General features: G+C 36.7%; 1 protein-coding gene across 3 annotated transcripts; it reads right to left on the bottom strand.

The window, feature by feature from the left end:
• Window positions 1–14: 14 nt before the first annotated feature.
• LOC135685573 (uncharacterized) lies at window positions 15–12,059 on the bottom strand. Of its 3 annotated transcripts, none has more exons than XM_089112856.1 (5): window positions 11,156–12,059; window positions 10,116–10,346; window positions 7,239–7,670; window positions 1,244–1,540; window positions 15–855 (listed from the first exon to the last, which is right to left on the bottom strand). In XM_089112856.1, the coding sequence occupies exons 1-5, from the start codon at window positions 11,595–11,597 to the stop codon at window positions 431–433; spliced, it is 1,827 nt and encodes a 608-aa protein (XP_088968982.1). In that variant the 5' UTR covers window positions 11,598–12,059; the 3' UTR covers window positions 15–430. The 3 variants fall into 3 exon arrangements, with proteins under 3 accessions (XP_088968982.1, XP_088968983.1, XP_088968984.1); XM_089112857.1 differs by having other exon boundaries at window positions 10,116–10,310; window positions 11,156–12,056; XM_089112858.1 differs by lacking the exon at window positions 10,116–10,346 and having other exon boundaries at window positions 11,156–12,058.
• Window positions 12,060–19,292: the final 7,233 nt, after the last annotated feature.

Genomic DNA, 19,292 nt, shown 5'->3' with positions numbered 1-19,292 from the left:
ATAAAAGACAAATGTCAAGGCTGTGCAATAAAATAACATAACTCAAACAATTCTTTTATGTGAAAGATCATTCCACGGGATACCACATATACACAAACACATTTTTTGTTTCATGTCAATGTTGTCTTCTCACAGAACTTTCTCTATATCACGGCCTACAAGTGATGTTATCCTTACATCAAACCTTGTTTTCGCCAAGAACGTTATACGGCACGAGACTGTTCTGTGGAAATTTAAAATACTCTCTGCAACCGAAAGCATGAAACATTAATCAGACTTTTTGATATTTGATTGACCTATCGTATTTTCAATTGGAAAAAACATCGTGAACATTCTTCGCGCAATCTTTCGAGCAGGCTGATCTACCATAAAGCATCTATGCTCTCGTACTCAAATTGGTTTCGATATCGCTAAACAAATTGGCTTTTATTTACGACTGGCTTTGCATCTCCTGGGCAACTGATGTGGCCAGCTGCCGTAACAACTCGGGATCTAAAGATGTTAATGCTTGAAAACCTTGTACTTGGAAATCTTGATCTTCACTTTGTACAATCTGTAACACGATTTGACTGCCTACTAAATTCTGTGCCAATTCTGATGACCCTGGATCTAAAACCTCTCCACTTGATTCCACCGCAGATTCATTAGGTTCGTTTGTTTTTTCATTTGTTCTTACAAGATTGGGCATCAAGTCTCCATCTTCATTTGCAGCAGCCTTTCCCGTTTCAATCGAAGCTTCCTTTGAATTTGGATCAGACGACTCACCATCTTTAGCATCACATTTTCCGTCAGATGATATCAGCAACTCTTCTATAGCTGTCTCACTTTCTTCAGTAGCACCTGACAACTCTTCATCTAAAACAAAAGCAAAATTTAACAATAACCTAATGAAGAGTCTATTGATTCCCCCAAAATGTTGCCAGGCATATTTTTGCCACATTAGAAGTGGCACCAAACAGCATGGGGCACAATTCTTTTTAGCTAGACAAAGTCATCAAGCTTTGTCTCTTTTACGCATTATCTATAAACCCCCTTACTATAAATCTAAACTTAATGTATCCCTTAATGTAGTCTACTATTAATTCATCATTACCTTTCAATACTTAAGGACCTCCTCGTTCTGAAAATCTTTACATAAAAAAGGGTAACATCTAAAACCCCACCATTCATCCTGCAATTAGCAATTACAGAATAAACATCAAAATGCTAAGAAGCCCTCAGGCTTTCATTTTCAAAATCTCACCTGCTGATTGGTTTGTGGATGTGAGTGATACTTCATGTGAAACATCACAAATTGTGATCTTCGAGTCTGCCATTTCTCTTTCGTGTGTCTTCATGTGGATCTTCAAATTACCAGCTTGTATGAAATACCGGTCTTCGCAAATCGGGCACTTAAACGGTTTTAAGCCACTGTGAAGGTGCATATGCCTCGAAAGATGGTGGGGCTCCTTAAATGTTTCTCCACACTGGTCGCAGACGCACGGTCTCTCATCATTATGGACCCTCATATGACGTGTCACACGACTCGGGTTCATGAAACCTAAAAGGCCAAACTTGCTTTGAGCAAACAAAATTCATAAGATGTGCATAACACAAATATACAATGGAACGAGGGGCGCAAATACTAGCTGTGTAGAGGGTGATATCCATGATTGAATTCTGTGGTTCGATAACTAGCTCAAATCGCTCAGGGGGGCAAGCCAGCGAAAAATGGTTGGAAGCTTTTCTTACATTATTTAGATCGTAAAACTTCTTTTAGAATAGAGCAAAATACTTTTAGAATGATAATCTGAATTTCGTTGAGTAACAATGGACCTTGTTTGATCTACAGAAGAATTTACAAATCTTGATGATATTTGCCGCTATTGTATTTTTGCGCCTTTCGTCTCACTTGAGAAATAGCTCCACGAACTCCGAGATGGTCAATTATAGAAACACCCCATCAGAAATAGTCCGGTAGCAGAAGGGGAGTATTACCACCAAGAGAGGTAATTTACAAGACTACACTATTTTGGTCAACTTTTGGGTCTAGTATCCGAATATTGGCGTTCTTTAGTCAGGTGAGAGGCCGTTTATGAGATATGGGGCTATTTGCCCCCAATACAATATCTGAATGACTGCTAATAATCTCCTAATAAAGAAAATGTAGTACTTATTGAAGAAAATTATCATCACTTGCAGGGTGCAAAATGAAATGGAATGGGGTTTTAAACCCCTCAAAAGTTATTGAAACAGTTGGTTCGAAGCGAAGCAATAATGCAGGAGACACGATCTTGATTCTTGCTAATGGTACAATTCTCTTCTAGGTAACATCGGTTTAGGTAAGTCGTATTTTTTTTTAACTCACATAACAAGGTAGTTTTCAGGACACTGAAGCTATGCTTATTAAGCAGTGTCCTGGTTTCCACTTGATGTGACCACACCGCGTGATTCCTACGCTTAGAATCACAGATAGATGGCCAATCTAACCTAGAGTTTAGTCATGTCAGGGACTCGAGCCCAAGACCTTGTAGTCTGCGACTCTAACCACTGACCTATCCTCGCTACTTCAGTTTATACTTGACGAGAGTTAGTCCAACTATAGGCTACACCCCTCCCATAAATAATTCTTTTTTGCACAACCAGAAAACAGAAAAATCAAGTCAAGAATCAAGTCAAAAAGTATAAAGAGATAAACTCTTGAAAGTGATAGTCAAAATGATGTTCTCTTGAAAAACGTCGATAGTGGGAGATAGTCTACATTGCAAATTTTGATTGATAGTGGGAGATAGTCTACATTGCAAATTTTGATTGATAGTGGGAGATAGTCTACATTGCAAATTTTGATTGATAGTGGGAAATAGTCTACATTGCAAATTTTGATTGATAGTGAGAAATAGTCTACATTGCAAAAGAGCAAAATAGAGAACCAAGTAAAGCTGCAGGTTCTTGTCAACGTAAAACGGTTGTCCACTTGTTTTGAATTGATTCAAAAACAGCCCGTTGATATCGGCTGAAGACGTTGCGAGAGCAACTGCTATTATGATATTGGCTGGAGACGTTGCAAGAGCAGCTGTTCTTATGGTTTTTCAACAGTAAACGTAGATTAAACCTGAAAAAGCTCTACGAAGAATAACGCTCTTGTTCCAAACTGGCAATTATTAAAGCGACATTAACCATGTTAGTCCTCTAGATTCCCACATCAGTTGAGAACAAGCCTAAAAACTTCTGTGACACAGCTAGCATTTTCTTGAAGATTTTTTATAAGGAAAAGTTTCAATCAATTCTTAACACTATAAGTGAGCATATCGAATTACAAAATTTGCATGTATAGCTGAGCAGTTATGTATCCAATTTTTTGAGTCGCATATATGTTTAGTTTCTGTCTCCGCACCAAGCACGTTGGAGAGAGTAAACAGCTCTAAAAGGAGCATGTTCCACCCACATACAAATATACTGAAAATTTAATTGCTTGCTGATGTATGAAGAGTGAATGAAGGTAAAGAACGATGAACACGTGGAAAATGATTGATTTTGACGATAGTTCATTCATCATTAACGAGTCTATGATGCTTTTATGTTGAATTGACGTTAGATAATACTCGAAGACAGCATGTATGGTTGAACCAGTGTGATAGCAAAAAATTGCACAATTACCTATGATCGTCAAATGTTTAAATGATCGCTTTATATATAGAGGGTAGTTTGAATTAAAATCGTTAAGTATGGGAAAGATGTATGAATTAATAACAAACAGCTTTTATTCTGAGAATAATCTCATCAAACACTCCCTTAATCTATAGGAGGTTTCAGTGCGTTTTAGGACGGCAAACCATCGCTTACCAGTTGCCACCATCGATAGGATGGGGAAGAAAAACCATATTCCAGTGGAATGCACTGAAGTTTGCACTGATGAGGTAATCAGGTACCATCTTCTATCAGAAGGTTGGCTACCATGACCCTCCAACTATCCCAAAATCTGAGTTTTGGTTGTTGTCATGGTCATAGATAAAACTAAGGGGCTAATAGTAGAGATGGGCCCCCAGAGCCACCTCTACAGTGTTTTTAAAGGGACACCATCCATCTTTCCAGGAGTTCTTCCGCCCGAATCCGTTGACCCCTGGAGTCGTAGCTCATCCGATCTCCTTGCCGGTCTCCCGCCGAGGTATCCACTGAAGAGGTATCCACCTAAAAACATATCTAAGTATGTTTGCTCTTATCTACACTACCTTCAGTCTGTTAACGACACTATCTATAGTCTACATATATTTTGTCGTTATTCCATCAGCGAATCAATGAATTTACGTACGGTTTATACAAAAGTGACGAAAAGTTTGGCAAAAGATGAAACTTTATAACCTCCAGTAAAATCTTAGATCTGAAATTCGATGTTTCCAATATGTCAAAGTATCAAAATGTTATCTCAACTTGTGTTTCGAATAATGATTATAATCTTTTACATTTGAATGTCATTCGCTTTTGTCAAAATTGATATAAGACTGACAATCGCGCATTTCATTAAGTAATTGTATTTAGTTGATTCTAATGCTAATAAAGATGATTGATGCTTGTGATTATGATGATGATTATGACAACGTTCCACCATGGCCACCGAGAAGTCTTGTGAGACCCTGGGTTTTAAGAATGAGTCCCTACCGGCCAAGTAAAATTTATGATCATAGTTTTAATCATACACTTCAGGCTGGTTCGCTTAATTCGGCATTTTGGGTTATTTTTAATCAAACATGGCATTCAAAATAATCGTTCGCGACAAATTAAAGTACAATCACTGCAAAAATTACTTGGAACACCCAACACTTTGCGCTGTACTTTTCTACTTTTCACTTTTTTTCCTGAATACTACTACGTCCGTCCCCCTTTCTCTCCAAATCAATGTTGAAAGCATAAAAAAATATCAAGCAAGCCACCAGAAAAAGCACACTCCACAACTCCTTCCTTTTTTCTATAGTAAATCAACATTGTTCCTAGGGGGAGAGGGGGGTGGCTGAATTTGCCTTTGAAAACTGACGTTAGTGTTCCAAGACTTCTGGCAGTGATTGTACATGGGAAGAAATATAAATCGAGGTCTCCTAAAAATATCTCACTTTCTTCTAAGCACGAAGATGGTCAATTAAAACATTAAAATTGTTGGTTTATGAATTAGACAACAAGGCAGCCCCCGACAGCAGTTCCATAGCCCCCCCCGACAGCAGTTCTATACCTTTTATAGTTTACCAAGATAATCGTTTTCAAATTTTTTTCAATTTGTCCTGCTGATGCAGAAAATTTATCTTTCACATGGTCGGTAATCAAAATTTCTTTAGACTTTCGTTCTCCTTGAAAGAAGGAATAGCCTATTTTTTACAAGCTTGTCTTCAAAAAACATCAGAAAATAAAAGTGACATAAAAATCCAAAAGGCAAAAATCTCAAAACTCTAAGGAGAATACGAAAATTACAGAAGCAATCAAAAATAACGAAAAAGTTTTAAAAGACAGCACTTCAAATTCTACCAGGGAGAATAAATGTCTCGACAGTGGTATTCGCGTAACAGAAGGTGAACCCAGTACCTTTCAGTAGAGAAACAGGAAAAAGGGTCAGATAGCAGCAGCATATCCTACTATGGCTCTATACAACCGCTATCTGGTGAAATTTGCAAAAATACTTGGGGAAATGACAACCTCACGGTCAACTTCAGCTGAAACCGTCTCAAGTATGAAATATTTAGATGCACCAGAAGTTTCAAAATTAGTCTCCGATTTAATCCTTTTCTAGTCTGCCGCTGATTTTTCCTTGTAACTTACAAGACAGACACATCATCATTCAGACTTAAAATCAATTATTGAGAAGAAATCAAAATATTTACAACGAAGCCTACTGTACACAGCAGATTTAATATGTGCGATTTTAAATATATTCTGATATCAAATCAGTGATACTTCTTTCCACTGTCGACGATAGAAAAATCGGTTTTTCTGCCGTGTTCTGGATAAAAATCTTCGAGGATGTTGGGAAGAGGAAATCAGAGAAAAGAAGCAAAATCACATTTTCGGAAGAAAACCAAAACATGGCGGAAGAAGAAGCAGCCACGGAGCAATTGACCCCTCTGCAAATAACCCCTCAGGTGTTATCCAACAAAATTAAAGGATTTCTAGGAATTATCAGATAAAATAATAGGGTTTCTACAAAAGATGTACGAGATTCTTTCCCTTGGAAGTAGCGATGAAGCTTTCAACTGAGAGTAAGGTGGTTTAGCCGCAACAACAAAAAGAACTGTTTGTGAAAATGTGGTGGGAAGGATGCTGTTTGTTATGTTGTGTCAAGTAATTTAACTGAAGTAATATAGACGCCTTGATGGATTTGAATACGCTCAGTAATTTAAATGAACGTACTTAAATTTTCTTTCTCTGCGAAGCTTCTTTTTTTCTAAAGAGTTTTTGACTGACCAGCAACGCTGAATGTCCATTTCTCCTGGGCGCCAGACTTTAAATTCACAAAAGATATAGATTGGCCGTCAAAAAAACATGACATCAAACATAAAAACCATGTGATGAATGAAACAAACGCAATTTCAGTAACATAGGACTGTAAAACATGGGTGTGAGGATGACACAGTGATAAGTACCAAGGACTACAGATCAAAGGACCGAAAGTTAGAGTCTGTCCCATGACCAAACTTTCACCAAGACTGACAAGAAACACCAGCTTCCTGTAATTCACAAAGAGTGGTCTTATCGACCAGAAAGACCAGGGCACTGCTCAATGAGCATAGGTTCTCAGTGTCTTAGAGCTACCTGCAGATACTCGGTAAAAACAAATGCAAAAAAATAAAAAAAAAATAAAAAACATCCATGAGTCGATAGAAGGTAGAAATCTATGCATTTGGCAGAAATTCATATGGTTTGATAGCATATTATAGAATCCATCTTGAAAATTTACGTTTTTTTAAAAAATTGAAGAGCGATGAATAATTTTTTTATTTCTGGGAGACCGTTTCATGGATCAAAAGAAAGCTATTGTGTAATCAAGAAAATACTAATGCCTTGCTTAAAACAAGGCAATATCTGGCAGTTGGAGTCATTTAGAGAAGCCTATCTGCCAATCAATATGCTTTAAGAATGATTAACGCAACATGATTATCTTCAATAGCAACTAGCAAATGCACAGCATAGCACAGAGGCATTATAAAAGAGCTGCTCAGCTTTGCGCGTGTTCAAGACGTGTCATAGCAGTATAATGAGAAATAAGAAAAAGCAGTTACCCTTGCCACATGCACCACATTTGAATGGCCACAGACCAGTATGAGAGCACATATGCTGCCTCAGGTGTCCCATGCGAATAAACCCTTTATCGCAAATCGAACATATGTATGGTTTCTCTCCGGAGTGCATACGTTGATGCTCCCGTAGACTGCTACGATTTGCAAAGACTTTGTTGCAGACATCACATTCACGCGATTTCTTCCTTGCACCAGATCGCTTTTTACCTGAACGTACCTCTGCTGGAACTTCTGGGAAAACTAATGTTTGTTCCACTAACTGCTCTTCAAATTCAGTACCCGCTGCCTCTTCCATGCCTTCACTTTGTTCCTTCTTTGGCCTTCCACGTTTTCTGGAAAGAGGAAATGTTTTAACATATGCACTGCTAGTGATTGCCACCTCAGGATTCTGGTCACCAGTGCTTATACAAAGACCTACAATGAGAATAAAGAACAAGTGTCTTTGGCTTTTTGCTTTAACTAGCTGCTTAAATTGTGTTACGAGCCCCAGTTTCACCAAGAACGGCCTACAAAAACCTGTTCAAGATGAGACGATACAGCAAACTTAATGGTATTAAAGCTACCAGTGAAACATTTTGAAATTGATTTATTTATCGTCTATCTTCATATTAATCAAATAGATAGGTGTTTGTACCCCTTGTGTACCAGAAAAACAACAAAGTAGAATTTAATTTGTGCTTTCAAATAGATGGTTCTCTTAAGAGCAATCAAGAGAGGTTTTTATTTACAATAGACCAATTCGACTTACGGCCTCGTTTTGAAAAAAACTTCAAATTCTTTTGTACAAAATTTTTGATCTCAGATTCGGATTAAGAGCAATGATTTTAGTCTACTTGGAAATTTTCATTATGGTATTGCTCACGATATTGATCTTATGACGACATAAAGATAAAACATTTATAAGAGATTTGACCGTGATTGGCGACTAGGGGGGTAAAGTTTCACCCGGAATGATTTTTGCGGTCGAATCCCTTGCAAGTTTTCAAACTTCATTTCTCCATAAAATCTAAATTACAAGCACAAACAAAATGAAAAATTGTATCCAGCCCAAATCTATTGTGATAAAACCAAATCTGAGCTTAAAAAATTTGTATAATTAAATTTGGAGAAATTTCTAAAATGAGGCCGTAAGTCGAATTGGTCTATTATGGGTGTACACTACCAGGATAAAAGTGTTGCAACACCTGCAAAGGTGATTAAGGGCGGATCACGCAATAACTTTTGTCGTTGTCTGATTAAACTATTGTTTTCTCAGCCAATAGTATGCAAATAAAACTGGAAATACAATAAAGCATAAATTCGAATATTCCATTTTCATTTCTGAAAATTTTAAATCAACAATTCAAGTAATTTTTAATTAAACAGACATTTTAGTGAGGTGTGATTCTGGCTCTGATAAATGAGGAGAATCGCTTTGGAACCAATGCACAAAACTATTTGATGAGATGCATTTGGATTCTCCTCAATTCCCCATAAACTCTCTAAGTCAGTTCTTGTTTGGACCTTAAAGAACTTTGTGGCTTACACATCAAATCACTTCAATTAGCAACAAGAATTATTCCCTAATATTAGGCTTAGGCCTTTGTGAAGACCGAGGAAGGACACAGAGCTGCAGATTTTCAGGTAAATTAGAGCAAAAATGGCCTTGTAAGGGGGGTGTATTGCTTTTTATGAAAAAGACTGCCTCCCTTATTTTCCTAGCATTGATTCAATTCCACCAAAGAAACTGTTTTGCATTATTTTAATATGTTTCACTGCATTAAATCGCACGTTGCTAGTCTATGATTTAGCAATTCATCTGGGCCTAACTGTACCAAAAATTACCCAAGTTGAGTTGGAGAATTTTGGAGCTAAAAATGTTGTGATTAATGACTTCATCTGTTGTTTCCAAAACTCTTGCTATTATGCTATCATCTTCTATAAAATGTTTTGAAATCTTTAGAATTGAAAGACCATTTGCACTAAGTTTTATCACAGCTTCCTGCTCCTTATCCTGTCAATATTTTGATTTTACCACTGCAGATATCCTTTCTTATAACTGTACAATTTCTTATGTTAATATTGTAAGTCTAAGTATTTTGAAATCCTCAATTAATCTCAAAAAGTTTGATTCCTAGTTTAGCATGATTAGGTTTATTTTAGAGGGGAATGTTTGCTTTAAGTTTTAAAATTTGCTTAAGTTATAAGCTATAAGTCTTATGCAGCGTAAAGTTATAAATTAAAACAGCACAAAACTATAAGTTTGCAAAACTTCAAAAAATTTAGATGTCATTTTGATCTGTGTGTTGCAATAATTTTGTTCTGAAAGTGTACATTTCTTTTATGGTTTAAAATATGCATCTTTGTTGGTAAATAGTGAAATGACATTTTATAAATTTACAAAAGTCTTGAGGATGAAAAATTTGAAAATAATGCTTCCTTTCCAGGTGGTTAGAGGTACTCAACAGTGGGTGGGTGACAAGATGAAACTATTTAAAAAAAAGAATCCTTATCAATGAGTTACTCTTTACTGCAAAGGAGTGATGCTCAGGAGAATGGGAAAGACATTCTGAATATTTTTTTGAGTCTTTGCAGTTAAAGCAGTGATGTAGGGAGGGGGAGGCAAGACAGAGCAGATACCCCCCCCCCCAATGGCAAGAAATCTCTTTGAAAAAAGGCATTTACTGGTTTCAAAAGGGTGTGGACTTCCAATTTCCCCTGCCTCAACTCGCCTTTGCCCTCAATCTTACCACACTGGCCATTTTACTCACCAAAAGGTATACTATATTTAGTCAAGAAACGTTAAATTAATTTCAATTTAATTACAGATCAACAGATTGGTTGATACCAACTTTCAAAAAATACTCTCGAAAATCTAACCTCCTTTTCCATGTTGTATCACTTTATCTTCTGCTAGCCTTATCACAATATTCATGTTCAGGGGCTTCTGCAGACCGGCATGTTCTCCATTTAAATCAGAACTCCCAACAACATAAATATGATCATCTTTGTTTGTCTTACTGGCATCAGGCAAAACCTGGTCCCCAATGTCAACTTCAGGCTTTTCTTGTTGTACTGGCAAAAAGTTTAAAAACTTTTGGTTTGGAAAGACTAAAAGTAAGTTAAAAACACTACTAACAGGTACCTTATCTAAGGATGATCAAATTTGAAATTTTGGAAAGTATCACTTTATTATGCAGTTGCCCAGAGCTTCTATTTCTCATTCAACCTTGTTAGAGATCCAACTTCTATTTTTCATAGTGTCTCCAGAAATACAGTTAGGTTAAATTAACTACTTGCTTGTCTTTTCATCCAGGATATACCTACAGGCATCAGCTAGAGTTTTTTTACCCTTAACCCTTTTTATGCAAGACTAACAGTCTGCCCATTGTGCTTAGTTGTCATTTTCTAACAGCACGTTATAATATCTTCAATGAAGTCAAATACAGTAGACTCCTGTTAATGTCACACCAAATGTTGCTTTAAATTTTTGACAGTAAGTGGAGTGTGTCTGTAAACAGTGCTTAATTAAACATTTTTGCATATTAAGTTCTAAATTTCTTGTGACTGTAATCAGTAGTGTTACTTTCAACTAAGTGATAATAAGCGGAGTTGACTTTACATTTCTAATTCGTATTAGCAGCCCCCAAAAACATTGGATCAGTTTGATGTAGCTCAAATCTAATGTTTTTCCATAGTGAGAGTTTTTGGAATTATTGATGCTTGCTACTGAGCACCGTTGATCTACTTCCTGGTCAGTTGGCCAATTTAAAACATTTTCCTCTGTTAGTTTTACTCTTTTCTGTATTATTGTACTATTCATTAAAGAATAACATTAGTTTGAGCTCAAACAAATATGTTATGTACCTGGAATATTAAGTTTGATAGATTAAATACAGGTGAGACTTTTTTAAATCTACCTTTTTTGTTTAGACTCTTGGCAATAACTTTGTCAGCTGAGATCTGACAGTTCTGCCTATCTTTCACTCGCTTGGCCTTTTGTTTTGACAAATGTAGCCTTTGATGAGAGACTAAACGAGCCACTTTTGTAAACGACTTTTTGCAAACTAAACATGTATGAAGTTGCCTGTTGTCTTTCTGTACCGATTCATCTTCCTCTGCCGCAACAGTACTTTCACCTTGCTGAACGTTGGAGCCCTCGTTGTTGAGAGAGTCCTTTTCAGGTTGTTCCTGTCTCTCATTGGTGTCATAAAATGGCCTACCATCGAATTCAACCAGCGGTTGCCTCTTCTCTTCCTTGTGCACATTTTTGCAATGCAAACTATAGCAGAACTTCGAAGTGAAGCTCCTGTTGCAAAGAAGGCATTCCCATTTGGAACACTGCACTTTGACGTTTAGCATTTCAGTCAATCACCTTAAAAACGACCCACCTTACCCAAACAAAATGGCGACTGAAGGAAGAAGACACGAGGGAAGAATATCGCAGTAACAAGGCCCCTGCGAGGCTAAAGGAGATAGACTTGTCAATCAAATAACGAACTCTTCTACACTACTGATGTGAATACATCATTCCTTAGTGCATTCTTTCAATGTGTAGTACCCCCGTTACGTTAAGTGGTCGCTACACAAATGTTCAATCGAAAGTGGCAATGGACAAAAATAAAATATGAACTTTGGTTTCCCAATGAATGTACACAACTTAGAAATGCAAAGCTTTTGCGAACATCATATCTTTTTTGTATCCCAGGTTTTTTTCAAAATATCCCATCCTCTAGAAATCTAAGACTAGTGGATAGTTGATGAATTATAAAATCTATTTTTAGAATCGCGGATTCGTGACTTATAATGTGAACGAACACAGCAGAATTTCTGATCCATTCAAATATTAGGGTACCTTTTTTACCGTTTTTAGTTCGAGTTGGGTTTGGGAAGCAAAACAGGGTGGTTTAGCTTTAAAATGAACAAAAAATCTAGCCTCTTCAATTTCTATCAAACTGACAGACTTATTGTACTTTACATTTTTGGTATGTTTCATCTCAATTTTTCCAATAACTTGTAAAGATAGCAGAATCCGGTGAAAAATTAGATAAATATCTAGCCTGCGCGCAGACTCGACTGGTTTTCCCAGTGAAGAATTTAGTTGAATGGAAGATTCCAAACAACTAAATTTCCAATCAACTAAATTTCCAATCAATTAGATTCATCTCTGGGAAAACCAGTCGAGTCTGTGCGCAGGCTAATAAATATCACGTTTAGTTGAATATCTGGTGAAACATCAAAAAGTACCGACAATGTTTAATCTCTTGCTGCTGCGCAGGTTGGCAAAGGTCGTGTTCCTCTCGAATCAAATTGACATCTTGCAAATTGGACGAAGATACTTTATCCGTTATTATTGCGACTTGTGTCTCAGCTATGCACGGAAATGTTTCACGAAAATTATGGACGAGGGACTTTTAAAAAGAGCATCTGCTTTTTGCAGTGCTTTTATACACATAGAGAGGGGCAAATAATTTTTATACAAACAAATTAATAAATATTACGATAAACTAAGTAAAAGAGCCATACTCAAATTTCATCGAGCAAACAAGAGAAGAATGACTTGATGAGAAGGATTAATGATGCAAAGGATTTTATGAGATTGAAAACGTTACACTTCAAGGTTAGATTTTAGGTAGACTTGAGTTTAGAAAATACTGATTTTAAAACATGGTTCTGTATGCGCATAGTCATTTGTTAGAACATAAAAGCAGATCTTATTCTTTTGCTTTTTTTGCTCTGTTTTAATCGTGAAGAAAAAAAACAGCAAAAATTGGAACTTTCTTTCTCAATTCTTTCCAAAGCTGAGCGGTAAGCCGCTTAGAAATGGATTAGGAATAATTCTAGACTTAGAATTGGTTTTTGTAGAATACTGAGGCTCAGCAAAAAATTAAAATTGTCTTCAGCAGGCATTTTCTACACAGCAGTTCTGCCCACAATTTGTTGACGTCAAGAAAGAGTTTCTTGGTGAAGTGAAAAAGTAAAGCGATACGCAAGGTGGCAAATATCTAGCCACTAAGCTTTGGAAACTTTTTGGGGACAAAACAAAAATTTTTAAGCCACGCCCATTTACCACCAGAAAAGGCCCTTTTACCACCAGAAAACGCCCTCTTACAAACAAGGAACGCCAATTTTATCCGAAGGGAACGCCAACTCCACGAGCCTCTGTTTTGCTACTGCCTCACTTAACGGACGCTACAACAGATCCGCCCATGACTAACTTTTGGTTACAAAAAAGGCAGTTTGAAAATCATAGGATTAGATCACAAAAAGTACGCTGTCAAAATATTACCCCTCCCCTAACATTTTCTCATCAAATTTAAACAAAATACAAAATTGATCCTTCCGAGAACAAGGAGGGGGGGGGGGTATAAATCTTATAACAGATCCTATGCGTTTAGGAACATAAGCATTACTGGTTTGAAGATGACTGTAGAGAAGAGTATGAAAACGTAGCTTTAAAAGAGGGTTCATTGCGAGCGCTGTATTGGCTAAAAAATCAGGAAAGGCACTTGAGGGGATTTTCATAAGCGGAGCTTCACATAAAAAATATGTTGGTCATTCGCCAAGTTTTTATACCTATTTTTCCTTGTAGATTCCAATGTCAAGGGAGCATCCATTCAACAAGAGCACATGTCACATTATTCCTTCGAATTGCACGATTGCAGTGATGCTTACAATTCACGCCAGCAAAGAAGTTAATTGGTTAGATTACATTGCAAGTAACATTTAAATGGAGTAAGGTGATACATCTACATCAGGGTTTTATGGACAGGCTTCATGCCGCCAAGCAATCACAGGCCTTATAAGAAACAGTGATGACTGCGCTGATACATTTGTTTCAAGAGGGTACTCGTACTGTTGTGATGGGTCGCTCTAGCAAAGCAAACCCAAGAGAAGTAGACAAATGATGGATAATTGTGATGCCTGGTGTTTGTAGCAGGCTAGTATCAAGGTTCAGGTTCGGTGTCAGTTATAGAACTGGCAGAAAAAGCACCACAAAGAACAACTGAATTATTTTTCTCAAAGCTTATTGAAGAAGGTGACGCCATATTTGCAGATAATGAGGATTCTCAAGCCTCTAACGATGGCAAAGTCTACAAGATGCAATCGTCCTTAAGCTCAAGTACTGGAATACCGCCCTAGAAATGCAACTTTTGTTCAATATACTTGTTCGTGCCGTGCATTAAGAGGTTTTGACTCTCAGATGTATATTAATTCTTTTGTTGAAATTGGTTCTTGGTTTTTTGCTACGAGCCACACTTCAAACTTTACGAGTTTAAGAGACCTTCAAGGCAGGGAAATTTACTGTGAGAAGAAACAGCAAAGGTTTTCTGCACGCTCATGCTCCGTAAAACACGTTGTTTACGTTTGACTGGACTGCAAGATGGCGGCATAGTTACAGCTGACATTCGATCACATGACTCGTGCAAACCTCTATTCCAATCCACTATGCTCACGAGCAAGATAAAAAAGGGCGATGGTAGAGCAGTTGGGGGCACATCGAGTGACAGGGCAGGACTCAAGATCAAGGACCGCGGACCATATTACAGATTGAGGGGGTTAAAACGTTTTGGCGGGCTAAACATGCTAAGAGCCAAAAGCAGGGTGATTTTTGGTATGATTTTAGGTACATTTTGGAAATTATTGAGGGGGGGGGGTAAAGCCCCCGAAGCCCCCTTCTTTTCCACGGCCCCTGCTCGAGATGGCAAAGTGATATTGAAATCTTTTTATACAATTAAGAAAGTGAATGGAAGAAATGAACAAAGACCTCTTTGGACTGGAGACAAAAAATGATCACAGAACAAGAATTTGTTGCAAGTCTTTATAAACAACAGCAATAGGATAGCGTCAAGTCAACAACAGTTTGCCAATTGATGAACCAATCACAAGGGAAAATCAACCAAAATAAATTCATAAAAGCAAAGAGAGAGCAGCTCAGGTCTATAGAGAAATATGTGCATCTCCTGGTGAAAAACATTGTGTTAACTTCTTTAAGTTTAAAAACTAGCCTTCCTTCCAAACTAAAAGCGGGCTCGCGAAGGTAAAGAAAGAAAAAGGATCTTCATGTCTCCTTGTTGATAGTGATGAAAATGAGAATGTGCACATAGAGCTTATTGATGCTACAACAGTTATTCACGATTGTGCAGCAATAACACAGATGCTGGAACTCGGCTCTTCAAAAACATTCAATGGATACTCTGAACAAATGTTTTGCCATACATTGAGAGCTTTACTGTTCCTCCGCACCTCAAGAAAAGTCTACAGAGCAGGCTACTACAACATACGACACACTAGCATTTTCATGCGACAATAAAGAACAGAATGCGTCTTTTTCAAATATATCTTACTGCAGTTTATATGGAACCAATTTTTGTTGTGAATGAGTTACACTTAGTGAACATTGTGGAGGTATTGCAAATAGTGTAGCCTGGGTATACATGATGCATAAAGAGAATTGGTATGTGTTATGCAATGCTGAAAAACTGTATACGATACTGATAACATTGAAAGAGTTGATAGAATGCGTATACTTTCTAAAAGAAGTGTCTTCGTTCTTAAAAAGCTAATCCCTGGAAAGAAGAACATAAAAATTCTAAAACCTATGACGTGTTCTATTTTTTTAAGGACATGGTATAAAACCGGTTTAATAATGACCAGTTTTGATAAACATGACCAGTTATCAATTGTAATTGTAATTGTAATATGCACTGGGTATGTGAGGCTAACTGTATCGTGTATTTCCATTATGATCTCAGAGAAAAATTGAATTGGATTCATTTTAGTATACATTTAGAAGATATTCTAGCTCTTTTCTCCCAAAGAATGTAAGAAATATACCTGTTTTAATTAGAACATTTGACACTGAATATGACCATATTCACCTTGCAAATAAGAACAAAGAACAGTTTGACTCTTTAAAAGCGAGTCTTTTTTCTGTGGGGATTAACTTTAGTCCAAGATTAACGGGCAAATCTAAGCTCATAGAAATTGATTTCTTGCTGTAAAATTGGGAAAAAACCTTATTGAGATTGCAGTTTTATTTATCTTATCTTCATTTCGTTATCCTTACAAAATGCCAAAAACCATTGCGTCAGTTTAACTCATATCAAGCCTGTCATATGATTGAAAATGAATAGATTAAAGCCTGTCCAATAATTGATTATAACATAGGATACTTAGGCCATTAATGTTTTAAATGATTATAATGAAATTGCTCCAATAACAGCAACTCGTATGTTTTTAAAACCATTTACCTCATATCATGATGCACTTCTCGAGCTTTTTTATCATTGTTACAAGTACTTGCCTCTCGAATTCGAAATACGCAGTACAGCACACAACAAAAATGGAGGAATGGCTGACAGTCGATGTCCGAAATAAGCCTCATTTTCTTACTTATAGCGGTCTTCCAAGTATATTATTTTTGAAGGGATTGAAGTCATTTGATACATTTCTAACAATGAATAAGCCAGAAAAGATCATCTAGTTGTCACAGCATTTTACACAAATAGGATCCCTGCAAGGTACAAAGAAGAAACTGTTTGGAAAGAAAAATAGATGTAACTGAAACCATTGGCAAGGAAATCACGGTGTGGTATGGAAGCATAAATGAAAAGCATCTTTGTTGACTGAAAGAAATTAATTGAGGGAATTATTCTGAGTTAGTCAGGTTAGTTGCCCAGTATGGTTCTGTTTGGATTAGCAGCTAGACAAGATTTCAGCAGAGCCAAATACAAAAGAATAAAAGAATTCAAAGTAGCAACTAACAATACAGTAGCAACAATTACCAAAATAATTCGAACCTGATTCAAAGTTTAGTAATCAAAGATGTGAAAGAAGTCGGTTTGTTTTCGATTGAGCTTGAGTCAACTCGAAATGTACATGCATATGAGGAATGACTCTTGGTGCTATGTTTGGCGAACAAGAAGAGCAACAAATGCCTTTTGACTATGGTTCAAGGTGAATCTACTTTAGGATATGCTTTACCTCAGATGCTAAAAAAGCCTTTGGGACAATCGAGCTACTAATAGAACAACGTGCCAGAAAATTTGTTTTATACAGTAGCAAACATGACTTGAATTAAAAAAGGATTGTCAGGCTAACTTTAAGTTATAAGCTGTCATCAACTTAGCAATTGTTGCTATGTCCACATGTTAAATTCAGTTTGTAACTGCTGTAACTTCAACAAGCAATAAGCTATTCTGTACTCTGCAAATTGCTTCTAGATTTTTTAAAGCATCGTATCAATGTTTGACAGTTGTAATTTTTTATTAGAAATTACAACTCCGTTTTTGGAGCAACTGCCATTCAAAAGTTTTGATTTATTGCAATCATGAAGTTCGTTGAATCAGCCAGCAACTTTAATGATGACATCAAATTCTCACAGGTTTGATGAAATTATGTTTGTGCTTGTGTCAAATTATGTTATCAAATTAGGATGAGACAAAATGCTACGCTATTTGCCAAACATGTCAATGAGCAGATCATAGATACAGGGATTGCTTCAGACATGCCATGCTTAAGGTTTCACAAGCTCAGAGCAATTTTCTGATGCAAAAAGGTCCAATCAGCATCATAATGAAAAACACGTTTAAGACCATATACGCGGTTACACGAGAAACATATCAGTGAAAAGACAAAGGTTATATAGACAACCAAAAAAAATAAATCCGGGCCAACCAATAAAGAAGGGCCACGTGGTGATGCAAAGTGCAAACAGAAACAAACGATGCAGGCAACGCACACTTCGTTCATTCCAAGTGTCGTAAAGTCTATTTTTCGTCAACTCCGTAAGGCATTCGTACTTCGCGAGGGCATAGCTAAACTGCGGAGGAGACGCCTTCTATCGCAGTTTAAAAACAAAATACCAAAACTCTAAGTTTTCATAAAAAAAATATATATAGTTTTATTCCACTCACCACTTTGGGAAAGTCTAAGTGTCGTATAAATTCGAAAGCACAGCTTTAGAAATATATATGTCGTAGATCTGTTTTTATCAATTCTTGTAATTACACAAGTTGAATGTGGGTTGCTTCCAGGCCTATTATTCTCATGCTATTTGATTTTCGGAGGCATCTGATTTTTCTACACTAGCAATTTCTCTTTGTTTTGTCAGTCTAAGAAGTTTGGTGCCAACTGAAGATATTTCAGAGTACCTAAAAAACCTTGTCTTGGTAAGCGAAAATTCCCACCAAGCCCCTGAAAATAAGTAAAATATTTCTAAAAAAATAGGTATTTGCCAAAAGAGAGCAAACCGTGAAGGAATTGAAAGGAAAATAGCAAATCATTTATTCAAAAGTAGCAATATTTTGCACAAAAGGGATGGCCAATAAGACTAAAACTAATTCGTATGTAAGATGCTAATTAGAAATGGAGTCAAACTTCTGCCAATTCATAAAAGGTGAGCATTACTTTGGGGTTTATCTTTTGGAACCAAAGAGCTTCTTAGAGGCACTGTTGTTAACGTCAAAAGCCGCAAAGCCGTGGAAATCCTGATCTTATAAAGTGAGGGCTTTGAATAAATGCGAGGATTGTAAAATGTTCCAAAAATCAATTACAGTATTTGATCTATTCAACACCCTCTTCATTTTTAACGCCCCTTCCTTATTAACACCCACCCTAAAAGCAAAAAAAGGTTAATTGACGCCCACTTCCTTTTTGATGCCCCCTCTCTACTTAACGCCCCTGTACGCAAACATCACGGACTCTGACGTGAAAGATGCCAATGATCCGCAAAATTTGATCGTTTCTGACCGTTAAAGTGCTGAAGAACTCTGTATTGATTAGAACTACCATTGTGAGACTTATTTGTTATTCATTTGTTTTTTTATAATAATGTTTGATAAATTCTTTTTTGGCTGTTTTGAGATTGTTCTATTTTCTCTGTTGTATAATTTTTACTGAGATTCTTGGAAGAAATTCAGAGGATTAGGTACACAAATTTTCGTTCAGGAATTTGTATTGATGCCCTCTTCCTTTTTAACGCCTCTTCCTAATTAACACCCAACCTAAAAACTATAAAGTTAAATTAACGTTAAATAGATCAAATACGGTAAC

The sequence above is a fragment of the Rhopilema esculentum genome, chromosome 15, assembly GCF_057945365.1.
Source record: "Rhopilema esculentum isolate cy_ngs chromosome 15, ASM5794536v1, whole genome shotgun sequence".
In the NCBI taxonomy this organism is placed as follows: Eukaryota; Metazoa; Cnidaria; class Scyphozoa; order Rhizostomeae; family Rhizostomatidae; genus Rhopilema; species Rhopilema esculentum.
The sequence above is the reverse complement of the archived record's forward strand: the minus strand, read 5'-3'. Positions and strand labels throughout refer to the sequence as shown.